The 13,243-nt window shown below is 41.2% G+C and overlaps 1 protein-coding gene across 1 annotated transcript in view; it reads right to left on the bottom strand.

Moving 5' to 3' along the window:
* The window catches only part of PGM5 (phosphoglucomutase 5), a 209,470-nt gene extending 198,665 nt beyond the window's left edge, over positions 1 to 10,805 (bottom strand). The window contains 1 exon segment of the mRNA NM_001102335.1: positions 10,524 to 10,805. Within this exon segment, the coding sequence (NP_001095805.1) occupies positions 10,524 to 10,784 (261 nt within the window). The 5' untranslated portion in view covers positions 10,785 to 10,805.
* Between the last annotated feature and the right edge of the window lie 2,438 nt (positions 10,806 to 13,243).

Below are 13,243 nucleotides of genomic sequence, written 5' to 3'. Positions count from 1 at the left end.
CTGTACTGCAGGCAGATTCTTTAATGTCTGAGCCACCAAGGAAGCCCCTATAACATGTCTACAATCTGCACAAGTGAAATGTCTTCTTTCTCCTTTAACCACCAAACCTGCTCACTAAAAAACTGCTGAAGTCCATGATGAGGAGTGAAAGGACCATGTCTGTATCCTTGTCTTGGCCCAGATCTTCTTCTTTCATTGCCCCATCTATGCCTCTGACTTGCACCATCCACTTGTATGTCCCATGCCAGGCTGCTAACCTGCCCATGTTGCTGAGCTCACAGTAGAAAGCTGTCCATGCAAGATTAGTTCTTAACTAGAATAGCAAGATTTATATTACTTATGTTTCTTACTAGCAGTCCATCCAGCTCTAGCACAAATTCTATTTATTACCACAGAAACATAGGGCATTTGGGAACATTTAGTCACTTCCTTCAACTCTGTGCTGTCTTCAGATATTTCTGACATCTGGGACTCTGCTCCACACTCTCCTTGAATATACCCAGGGAAGAACATGTATCTTTGGGGATAGGCTGTCCCAGGCACATATATACACATATATGCTACTTGATAAACTATATAAATGCTTAAGAATACTTTCCATTTGGAACCTTTATAGGTAGAGAGAATTATATATATATATATATGTGTGTATATATGTGTATATATATATATATACATACACACACACACATAAATATTTGTTTATATATATAATACCCAAAACTCAGTATTTTTAGCATTTTTATAAATAGCATATTATTCTACACATATTCCAGTATATGTATATATTTTTTCCCAGAAAAATCTCAGTCTCTCTTTATAGCTATGCTCTAGTCTCTCTTTATAGCTATGAATAGTTGTCACAGTCAATTAAAATACAAATATGTGGATCTTTAAATAAATTCCATCAGACCAATATCTGGTTGGGAAGTAATTACTGTCCATTTGCTAAATGACTCAATCCGTTATACTATTTTCCAATGAACTAAAGATTTCTGGCAATCATAGATTTACAACTCAGCAAGATTAAACAATTTACTGTTATTTACGACAGCAAAGCTGGGTCTTCTGTATTATATTCCACATTAGCATCTGTCACTTTACATTTGGGAGATCCTGTCCAAAAAAAGATTATGCCTCCTAACCAAACATTCAGCAGGACTGCAGGAACAGGCACCCTGACAAACATCCTGACAAAATACTTTAAAGCATCACTAGAGCTTGCAGCTGTGCGTTTTCAGACGACTCAGCAGATGAGCATGGAGTTTCTTAGCCTCTGCTCAGTCTGTTCCTCTCAGTAATCTCTCACATGGTCCAGTCCATTAGGCTTTAAAATCCTCATGAAATGAACAGATTAAGATCTGGCCTCAGTGGAGCAGGTATAGAAGGGGTGGGTCTGCTCTTAGCACAGTCTAAGCCTCAGAAAGATTTTAGATTGAAAAGCATGGCATTGACTCAGCTGATTCATAACAAGAAATAATGCACAGATCATGCAAAAAAAAAGTCTTGTATGTTGAATTACAGTCTATGCCAGAGCAGCTGCTGCCACCTCAAGTACCGTGACAGGGTGCATGTGCGTGTGTATTTGTGTGTGTGTGTGTGTGCGTGCGTGCACGCGTGTGTGAGAGGGGAGAGGATCATGACTTGAGCAGGTGCCTCCCAAGCCGTAGCCAGCAGCCTGCAGAAATGCCAAAAGCCGTGCCTATGGAGCTGCGATCAACAGGCACCTTGTACCAGTCAGGCTACTCAGCGTAAAAAGCACATATGCACATGTCCTTCTTTTACCTGGAGGGATAGTTTGGTTTTAATTGAGTCATATGAATCAATAAATAATTGATAATAATCCATTACCTCATTCAATCCTCCCAAAACCCCTGGAAGATGTGGGAGGAAGTATTATGACATTCCCTAGTTTTATAAATGAGGAAACAAATCCCAGAAATCTAGGCAACTTCCCCACAGTCATACATGTTGCAAACAGTAGTACCATAATTCAAGTTCAGAACATCTCCTTTCTTCACTGCTTTTTAGGGATGTGTTTAACTATGAAAGTAATGCATACATACGTGTGTAATTACTTAATAAAGAGACATATATGAAGTAGAAAGGGAAAGGATTCCTCTCCCCCGACCACACACACCCTCATGCCCTAGATATATTCACTGTTAACTGTAGGCAGTATGTCCTTCCAACCCTACTTTATATACCTAATTATATACACATAAGTAGGATCATGCTACATCATGCTACACATGATCTTCTACTAATTGCTTTATTTCATTTTAACAAACTATAATCCACATCTTTTTCAAGTCACATATAGACCCACTTCCTTTATTTATGGATACTGATGCATTCCTGGTATAGTTGTGTCATAAATTATGTACCTGCTCTCTACTGCTAAACATATAAACTGTTTTCAAGTTTTCTTTAGCAAAATGTTGCAGTGAATATTCTTGTACATAAATGTTTCCACATTTGTATTAGAAATTTACAGGATGGATTCTTAAATTCAGGGATTCCTAGATAATTGGACAAGTATTCTATTAATTTGGATACATACTGACCAACTGCCTGACGAAAAAGTTGTAGCAATTCAACTTCCACCAAGAGTGAACAAACATGACAATTTTCCAACATCTATGCCAGCTGAGTATTTTCTATGTTTTTTTAAATTAATGGATTATTTTTATTTGTATTTCTTTGGTTACTAGTGACACTGATCATCTTTTCATACATTGGTAGTTGTTGACAATATTTCTTATAAATTGTTTGAATTTTTTATTAATTTCAGAAACCATTTCATATATTATGATACTAGCCATTTGCTGTAAAACTCTCCTCCCAATATTCTGTGCGGTCTTTTGTCAAGTAGGATAAACTCTGGTCCTATGATTTCAAATTCCTTTCTCTTTTTCATTGTAAATATCTTAAATACAAAGCCAGATATCCCTAGTTAGCAAACCAGATTCTCACTAGAGGAAAACAACTGAAAGGCAATAATTGTTCTATTTGTACAAAATACCTATTAGTAGAGACTTGGAAAAGTAAAGAAAATTGTGACCTTATGCCAAGAAAAAAATGTCTTTGGGGACTGAATATTCCTAAAAACTACAGGCATTACTCTAAAATTTGATGTCACTAACAATGTAGGAGATGAAAGATACTTAAAGACTCAGAAAATGTGGGCTTTAACAAGTCTTGTGTATATCCTAGATATCCTCTTATTCATAACTCGTGTGAGTCAAGTCAGATGAAAGAACGCAAAACTTTCCCTTTGGCTATGCAAATATAAACAGTAAAGGCGTATTGGCCAAATCTTGAGTATTTGCAATTAGCTGTCAAGGCTGTACACTAACAAAGGACATTGCAGTACTAGCTTTCTACCTTCAATTTAAAAATCCCTGGGCAACATAGATCTTTTTTGTTGTTTGTGTGTGTGTGTGTGTGTGTGTGTTTTGCTGCCTATTATTCTCAAATAATCATATTCAATATTACAGTGTTCGTTCATGTCACTGTTGTCTAAAAGAAGAGTGGCCAAGGCCCAAAAGATGAAGGTTAAGGTTGCTAAAGCCAATACCTCTGCTTAGATTCCCCCTAAATAGGTTCCAACTTCTATTCCTCAAGGCTGTACAGAAATTAACAAACTTCCAGAGTTCACAAAGGGAACAGATGTTTTACAGAAAAATTTTAGGGCAAGTTTCAAGCATAATGCTGCTGATATGTATCTGCCTTTTCAACAAACATCATTATGTTTTATCACAAGATTTAATAAAGCAGCTTAGTTAAAAATGCCATCTGGGTCTCTGGACACATTAAACAAAGCTTAAAATAACCCACCCCAGCAACTGGGAGGGCCCAGCTGTTCTCAAAACCTCTCCTACTCCTTTTACTTCCTCATAAAAAAGTAAATGAGGACTTAAGGCTACAAGACTAAAGAATGAACTGACCCAAACAGGGAGATGGATGGAACCAAGGGCTCCCTAAAACTTGCTATTGCTTATATAACAGATTTCCTATTTCCACAATTCTGGGATGAAGATTTGGGAAGGGAAGCAAGATAAAGTTGTGGTGAGTCCTTTAGGCTTTTCTAATGTACTACACACCAGTCCTTCCTAATGTCTGAGCCAGAGTAGACCATTCCATTCACCTATTCTGAAGTTGACACGAGTAGAAAATACAGAGCAATCACTGTCCAGTTCTTTTCCCTTCTAGAGACAGGACCTGGAGCCAGCCAAACCCAGATTTCCAGATCCATTTCAGGAAGGAAGCCTTCGTGTTGAAGTACATGTTTCCCTCTCTTGCTTCTTGCTTCTTTCTTCTTTCCTCCTTACTTGCCACCCACCACCACATCCCAATCTGCTTCTCTTCCAAATGAATGTTCCTTGTCTTTGGCACCAAACCAAAATTTGTTCCTCAGATAGTTCTCATAATTGGCCAAGGTTCATATATTCTCATTCTCTGAAGCAAATACCTCTTCACGATCTATTGGAATCAAATACAATCTGTGACAGCTTCTATCCAGAGAGCACACCCAAGTCCCTTGCTGACCCAGCATTCCTCATATTCACTTTATTTTCTACCTCTAAAAGATTTCACAAGACATTGAGAAGCTCTTTAATTCTGTAAGCTGCACTGCAGGCCAATATTACTATCATTAATGCTGATCATCATGTGGCCAGTACAGTGCATGACTAGCCAAAAAATGGATTTTCTCTTGGCTAAATCTTGTAACAGAGCTCTACATTATTTCAGTTCATACATAGTGTCAAATTATTATGTGAGATGTATTCAGTTGACTATAATAATACTCCCTTGCATTTCTTAGTTTTGTGGATGTTACAAAATGTTTTCATAAGCAGTGCTTCATTTGATTCCCAGGATAATTCAGAAATGCAGTCATACACAGTTTATAGATGAGAAAACAAATGGTTCCTAGGTATGTCAAGAGGCTAAAGCTTTGGACTGCAACTTGTTTGGCAGAGCTAGAAAATGAGGCAAGCCTTCCAGCTGCTGATTCAGTGCTTTCTCTACCATACCTCATGCCTCCTGGACTAAAGTCAAGAGACAGTGTGGTTATCATATGAAGAAATCAGGTTTGGGTTTGCCAATTCTGTATCTGTAGTATTTAATGGGGCTTCCCTGGTAGCTCAGCTGGTAAAGAATCCACTTGCCATGCAGGAGACCCCGGTAATATTCCTAGGTTGGGAAGATCCCCTAGAGGAGGGCATGGCAACCCACTCCAGTATTCCTGCCTGGAGACTTCCCATGGACAGAGGAGCCTCGTGGGCTACAATCCACGGGTGGCAAAGAGTCAGACATGACTGAGTGGCTAAGCACAGCACAGCATAGCACAGCACAGGACTTGGTGACCTACTTTTATTTTACCTAATCAATAATTGCTAAAAAAAAAAAATAATTGCTATAACAATCTGGCTCCATGAAACACACACATACATTTAAAATGCTAAGTTACACAACTGTGCTGTCTAGTATGGTAGCTACTAGCCACCTGTGGCTAAGTTGAAATCTTAATTAATTAAATTAAATGTAAAATTTGGTTCTTTAGCAGCATCAGCTACATGTCAAGTATTCAACAGTGAAGTGTCCTAGTTGGCTAAGACAGTGCAGATTTCAGAACATGCCCATTCTCACAGTAAGTTCTATTAGACAGTGCTGATATACAATATCATCTTAGAGAAAGAAGACTTTAGAAAAAGTCAGAAACATCTTAAGGCAGGCACAGTGCTGTCATCTGTTCAATATTAAAGATAGTTTAGGACTAAAAAAGAAGAATGTAACAAAGAGGAGAAAATAGACAGGTGGTCTTAGCCATTGATGGATCTACCCAGGGAAGGGCAAAGGCATTCTTATAGCCTAATATTATAATCCATTTAGCTTTTCAACTCTTTAAAACATTAGAATAAGTTGATACATAGAGTATCAACTTTAGATACCCTGAGGAGTATCTAAAGCTGTTGGAAATAGAAATAGGATAAAAATAAACTCGCTACAAACTAAGTTTAATCACACTTCATTTAAATAACACTATTTACTCCATGTACTTAGTTTTCTATAGTTTGTTTTTTGCTCTATATAGCAGGACATAATCTTTAAAGGGGGATTTAAATACTTCTGGAGATTTTTCAGATAAATTCACATAGCCCCATAAAAACTACTGTAAAAAGGTAGTTTTTTTACATTTTTCATTAACCTATTCAAATTAATCATATAAAAATCCAACAATATATTTATGTTATTGCTTAGTCACTAAGTCGTATCTGACTCTATTGCAACCAGTACTGTAGCCCACCAGGCTCTTCTTTCCATGGGATTTCCCAGTTAAGAATACTGGAATGCGTTGCTATTTCCTTCTTCAGAGGATCTTCCTGACCCAGGGATCTAACCGGTGTCTTCTACATTGGAAGGAACATACTTAACCACTGAGCTACCAGGGAAGCCCCATTATATTAAAAAAAAAAATTCATACCAATGGAGGTGGCTATTTCAACGAACTCTTACTCTGAAAATCAGTAATTAAAAAAAGAGAGGGAAATAAACATACATTCTGTCTTTCTATAAAGAACTATATTACAGGATAATCAAAGAGCCTACTAGTGAGAAAAATACCCAGTTTATAGAAAAATGTCAGCTAAAACATACAGATGGAATTAGAGAATTTGAAAGTCATCATTTTGAAATCTCTAATGAAATAATCAGTTCAAGTCAGTAACATTAATGAATGCTAAAACAATCGGGTAAAAGTTGATAAAGAACTGAATATTCACATGGTATGAATTAATCCCATAGGCTACTGCTAGTCCCAAAGGGGAAAATAATGGACCATACCACCATATCTCTATAATCATCTCAGAATCACGAATGATGAAACAACCAGAGATTATGTTTCTCATATTATGCAACTGAATACACACCATTGCCATGAAATAATCTTGGAAAAAGAAAAATATTAAACCTGAATCTAATTAAGCCTCTAGACTGATTTCTAGTTCACACACACACACACACACACACACACAGAGGAAACGGAATGAAAAGGTAAATGACACCATGAAGAAGCAATCATAAAATTCCAGAAAGGAGGTGGAGGAGACATTTTATAGAAAGACAACCGACCTAGTCTCTTCAAGTCAATTTCATTAACAAAATAAAAATAAAGAGGGAGGTACTTTCTAGGTTAAAAGAGACCAAAGACAAATGTAATGTGTGTTCCTTGATTATAAGAAACAAGTTTGAACAATCAGGTATAAAAGACATTTCAGAATAACTGAGGAAATCTGAAGGTAGACAGGGTCATAACTAATATATAGAAATATTTTTTAAATTTTGTTTGGGATGTTAATGATATTGTAGTGAAGTGAAAGTCGCTCAGTCATGTCTGACTCTTTGCAACCCCATGGACTATACAGTCCATGGAATTCTCCAGGCCAGAATACTGGAGTGGGTAGCCTTTCCCTTCTCCAGCGGTTCTTTCCAACCCAGGGATCGAACCCAGGTATCCTGCATTGCAGTGGGATTCTTTACCAGGTGAGCCACGAGGGAAGCCCTAACGATATTATAACTATCAAGTAAAATGTTCTTTTTTAGAGATTCATACTGAAGAACTTGTGGGTAAAATTTCATTTTTTTAAATATACTTTAGCTCCTCAAAAAGATGAATCAAATATAGAAAAATGTGAACAATCCAGGACAGGGGTATGTGGATGTTGTAATTTATTATCTCCACTTTGCTGAAAGCTTATGAGTTTCATAGCTTTATTACAAAAATTCTTTAAATCTCAAATTGTACAGGTATTTGTCCAATCTATTTCAAACTCTATGAGATATTAAAACATTAACAGTGTAGTTTTACCTTCGAAAGATTGAAGGCAAAAGGAGAAGGGAATGGCAGAGGATGAGATGGCTGGATGGCAACACTGACTCAATGAACATGAACTTGAGCAAATTCCAGGAGACAGTGAGGGACAGGGGAGCCTGACATGCTGCAGTTCATGGGGTTGCAAAGAGCCAGACATGACTTAGCAGCTGAACAACAACAAGTGTATTTTATCATTTTAGAAATTCTGAAAACTTCTGTTTTCATCCAGCAACTATATAATCAAAGACCAACTATCATTTTTTATAGAAAATGTGCTTTGTAAAATTAACTTTTTCTATTAAAATCAAGATTTTCCAGAGAGAGAGAATTCAGTCCACCTGGTCAGATTCAAGTCAATTCAAAGAGAATAAATTCTAGATTCTACTATTTTTCTAGGTAGTTTATGAATATCCAATGGGAAATAAAAAATGGCCAAAGTATTTGGAATCTAAGTTCCCTATTCCTGAGTATAGTCAGCGAGTCAAGTCAGGAGGTAAGTGTATCCCCATCAATTTGCAATCACGCAAGGCCAATTTCGCTTACAGTGGTCCCTCTGAACAACCTTTCTCCTGAAGGCAGCCTTCTGATTCTCCACTTTGCTTTATCAAAAGCTCCAAAGAAGGTGAACAAAATGAGGAAAAGATTGGAAAAAAACTGGTTGTTTGAAATCTTGATAAAGTCAACCATCCCTTTCCCCCATGCTCATCCATCCTAGAAGTACTACTTTCAGATTATTTAAGAAATGGTGCTTCTGTGTGGACTTCAGTTTATTCTTTCCTTTGTAACTGCTAGATTAAATTTGACTCTATTTTAGGCATATATATTAACATATGCTAACTATCTCCTAAAACTAACTCCATTCTTAAAGTTAATGTGTATTTATCAGAGAAGACGCACTGAAGAGACTGAAGAGTCCTTAGGGTAAAGTGTGCCAATAAATAATACAGCATAATAATAATTTGCCAATGAAAATCACCAACCATAGCTTCAAAAATATCCAGACCCATAATAAATACTAGACAGGCTATGTTTCTCTCCTTAGAAAAACTGGCCCAGGAAGGAGTATGAAAGCTGCCACAGCTCTTCCAAGGCTCATTATTCTCCATCATTCCATGGGAACAGCTTTGTCAGACAAAAGTAAAAGACTATTTGTCAACCTCTCTCCAACTGTCTGATTCAAGCCAACTCTCATCAATCCCAAGTGAGGAGCCAGAGAGAAATACAAGTCTTGTATCTTCAGCAGCAGCATCTGCTGGGGTTAGAGATCACAACTCCACAACCCAATGGGCTTCCAGTCCCCTCACCCCCACTTCCACCCAAACCAGGCCCTGTTTTTCCCAACTGCTTTTTGGTTATTAAAAAAAAAAAAAAAAATCCTCTTTCCCCTCCCGGAAACACTGAGAAGTGGGAATTATAGTAGATAAATGTAAAGAATGAACAACCTTAGAGCTGTTTTTTTTTTTTTTTAAGCAAGACATGAGAAAATTAAAAACGAGTTGGAAAGGAGGGGGGAAGAAATTCAAATGCCAGGTAATTGTTTGGTTTCACTTTTTAAAATGTTCATATTCATTTATACTCATTTAAACCTCTGCAGAGGCTTCCCTTAGAGAAAAGTTCTATGTGTGTGGATCTGACTGTATTAAAAAGGCTGAAATTCCTCATTTAGACAATGTTTCCCACAGAAAACTCAGGGACCCTTGAAATTAGGTATTCCCCTTGAGATGCTGCTGGCTCTGGAAAGGAGGAAATCAGGGTATGAGGATATGCCAAAAGGTGCATCAAATTGTAGGACAGGAAAAAAGAGGGGAGAAAGAAAAAAACTCAAGGTCTGAGAATTCAGATAGCAAAAGGAGACTACATAGGTCGTGGGAAAAGGGACAGAATGAAAACTGCAAGGGAGAAGGGGCCTGAAATGTTGTCAACTGTCAAAGGGCATCTAGGAGAGAAATTGGGAATAGCTTTAAGAAAAGCATGGCAAATCTCATTTCCGACCATTTAGATTTTCCTCCGGGGAACTGAGATCCCAGTCTGTATAGTTTCAAATTGACCCCCGCCCCTATCCCTTTCCTAGTCAAATCAATTATGAAATAACTCCACAAACCAATGATATTAAAAACCTTCACGCTTGCCAAATATGTCAGAGATAAACACTGTGTGTGTGTGTGTATGTGTGTGTGTGTGTGTGTGTTCTGAGCCAACACTACTGTTAAATTTGGCAGAGCCAAGATTTAGAGTGGAAGACTGCAAACAGAATACACGAGTGGTGGGGGTAGAACTATATTGGTAGCTGGAGGGTAGTGAAAGCAATCAGAGCAAATATTTTTAAAGGACGGAGGAAGAGAAAGTTGAAAAGAACAGCGAGCAGGTGCAGAACATGGTCAGAGTCCAGGGAGAGGTGAGGGCGATGTGGCATCCATCGGGATGCCCGGCGGGGCTCAGAGAAAGGCTAGGAACTCCTAAGGCCTTTCGGAGTGGCTAACACAACGTAGCCCAGGGGTCCCCGGTGCGCTGGGGACGCTGAGGGGGAGACAGCGGTGGGGCAAGGGTACAGGGCCTGGGAGAGCAGCGGAGCCGAGGAGCAGGATGGGGGTCGGGGCTGGCTGGAGGAGGGGGTGGCGAACTCCACGGACAGGGGGTCACTCACCCCGTTGGCCGCAGCCATCTGCACCACGATTTCCGTGGCCGTCCTGCTGAAGTACCTGCCGTCGCTGCCCACCACCATGGTGCAGCCCTGGCGGTCGCGCAGGTCGATGGACGACAGCACGCTCTGGATGAAGTTGGGCAGGTAGTTGCGCTGGCCCTCAAAGAGCCCGGTGGGCCGCCGCAGCCCCCCGCCTCCGGCCGGCCGCTGGTCCTCGTAGGGTGCCGTGGGCACCGTCAGCACCGGGATGGGGCTCCCCTCCATGGTGCCTCCTGGCCGGTCCTGCCGCGGCTCCCGGAGCCGGAGGGAATCTGCAGCCCGACGGGGCCCCCACCAGCCTGGCGGCGCGCCCGAGCTCCGCCTCGCGCAGCGGCCCCCTCCGCGGCCGGTCCGCGCCCGGCGCCCTCCCGCCGTGCAGACCGCTCCTCCCTCTGCGCGCGGCCCCTAGCTGCCCCGGCAGAGTTTGGCCTCTACCTTCCAAGAAAGTTTGCTCCCGCCCAACTTCCTCTCTGGCCGGAGAGCTCGATGTGCCCGAAGCTTCTTCTTTCTGCTGGACTCACTTTCGGGGTGTCCCAAAAGTCCGTTCCCAGTGCCAACTACCCTCACTGACTCTAGGACGCCTCCTGGCTGGCCTAACCTGAGCCTTCCCCGGGTGATAGCGTCTCTCCCGCACACCCTCCTTTAGAAAACAACGGCGGGGTGGGGAAAGTTTGAGCAGGATCCGGGGTCCGCTCCTGCACCCACAGCCCCTCTCCCCTCCACCTGGCAGTCCAGCCTCCCGGCCTCCCAGGGAATGAGCGGTTCACAAGCACCGGTTTCTCTTTTGAACAAGGGCAGGGGTGGAGTTGGGAGGGGGCTGAAACCTTTTGCCATCAGAGAACAGCCCCAGCCAAAAATAACCCTGGAAAGGCGAGCTGAGAATTGTTATCTTCTGCCAGCGCTGAAATTGGAGGCTGGGCGCTTCGAATGTGTGTGTGTGTGTACACACACCCCCACCACTACCATTTGTTGCAGGGAATCACATACTGTCAGGCCCTTCAATCCAGCAGGACCCACCCAGCTATCCACACTTCCCCAGGCTGTCTGAAGGCAGCACACTTCTCAGGAAGGAAAAACATTTTTTTGCTTGTTTGTTGTGGTGGTTGCAACAGCAGCAACACTGACGCACAGATGCCTGTTTCCTTATTCTCACCCTCTCACCCTCCCTAGCCCCGCTCCTGCTTAGCAACAGGCTGTCCCACACTGTACTTGTCCACACTGCTGAGCTCTCACCAGGATCCATTGCTTTCACTGGGAGGAGGGTAAAGCCCTTTGTAAGGTCCTATCAGGGATGAATGAACAAACCCAAACTAAACAAGGACTGGGTACCAGGAACTGGGCTTGTTCCTTTCACAGGCATTCTGGCATTCTGGTGGGAAGGGGGCTCAAAGAGGGCCTTCTTTCCATAAAGCCCACCAAAATATCCCAATTCAAGAAATTCCCTGTAGAAAATCAGAGTGAAGAGAAAACAGGCAAAAAGCATAAAGCCCCCAAACAGAAGACACAATTCTTCTTCTTTTTTTTAAACTTTTTGGCCATGCAGCATCTCCCCAGACCAGGGATCAAATTTGTGCCCCCTGCAGTGGAAGCACAGTGTCTTAACTGCTGGACCACCAGGCAAGTTCCAAGAAACAGTTCTTGTTTTTGTTTCTCTTTTCACCCTCAAAGCATTTTTGCACCCAACAGAGTCACTAAAATCTCCTGCTGCTGCTTCTTCTCTAAATATCATCCACTTCCTGGGACTAAGTTCAATTTGCTGCAGGATTATAAAGTATTTGATCATAGTAAAAGGACTGTGAATAACAGTTCACACTTATGTGCTGTTTTGCAGTTGACAAAAGGCTTTGCATCAGTCTTTAGAGACTCAAAACATCTAAAATAAGTAGTAATGGCATTCATATCATTCCCATTTTACAGATAAGAAAGAAGGCTTTCTGTGAGGTGGAAGGAAGTGGAGGAGATGGCCTACATTCAGTCCAAATTCTTATATGGCCCCTCCCCTTTTTATTAATATCTTTAAAGTGTGAAGTCATTAACTGAATCCTATTGACAGCAAACATTTTTTGTGTTTGTGTGTGTGGTTATTGTTGTTGTTTTGCATCCACCCTATCCTCAGGGACCCAAAAGTCCATTCCCCTGTAAATTAAAGTTCCTGACTTTATGGTTGAGGGAGCCTTAGCACCAAATAGAATGTCAACCCTTCTATTACAGTGTGGGATTCTTTTAATCACTATCTAAAAACACTTCATTTTGCAGGGAAGCACAGCATCATTCCCCAAACAAGACAAAGTTGTTAAGTGCTCAGTCCCAGAAAAGACAATCTTCAGACTTGGAGACTTGGCCACTCAGCCCTCAAGCTTCACAGATAACCAGAAGGTCTCCAAGACTCCATCTCTCCACTTCCAAGGCATGCCTCTATTTTGACATCACCATCATTCTCTCCTGACACAGCCCAGCTCCTTCCCCAGGGCTGAGGACAAGTCAGGTACATCTCAGACACGACTTTAGAGCTTTACCAGCCTAAAGGAAAGCCTCTTTCCTTGTCTAATCCCCAAAGACCAGAGACTCTGACTGGTCCAGTTTGAGGCAATGCACTCAACCACATAGCAGGAACCCCATAGTCAAAGGGGAAAAAATTCCTCCAAAGTCAGGGGGTACTGGTCCCCAAAAGGAGGAAAGATGGG

This window comes from Bos taurus, chromosome 8, assembly GCF_002263795.3.
Source record: "Bos taurus isolate L1 Dominette 01449 registration number 42190680 breed Hereford chromosome 8, ARS-UCD2.0, whole genome shotgun sequence".
Taxonomy (NCBI): domain Eukaryota; kingdom Metazoa; phylum Chordata; class Mammalia; order Artiodactyla; family Bovidae; genus Bos; species Bos taurus.
The sequence above is the reverse complement of the archived record's forward strand: the minus strand, read 5'-3'. Positions and strand labels throughout refer to the sequence as shown.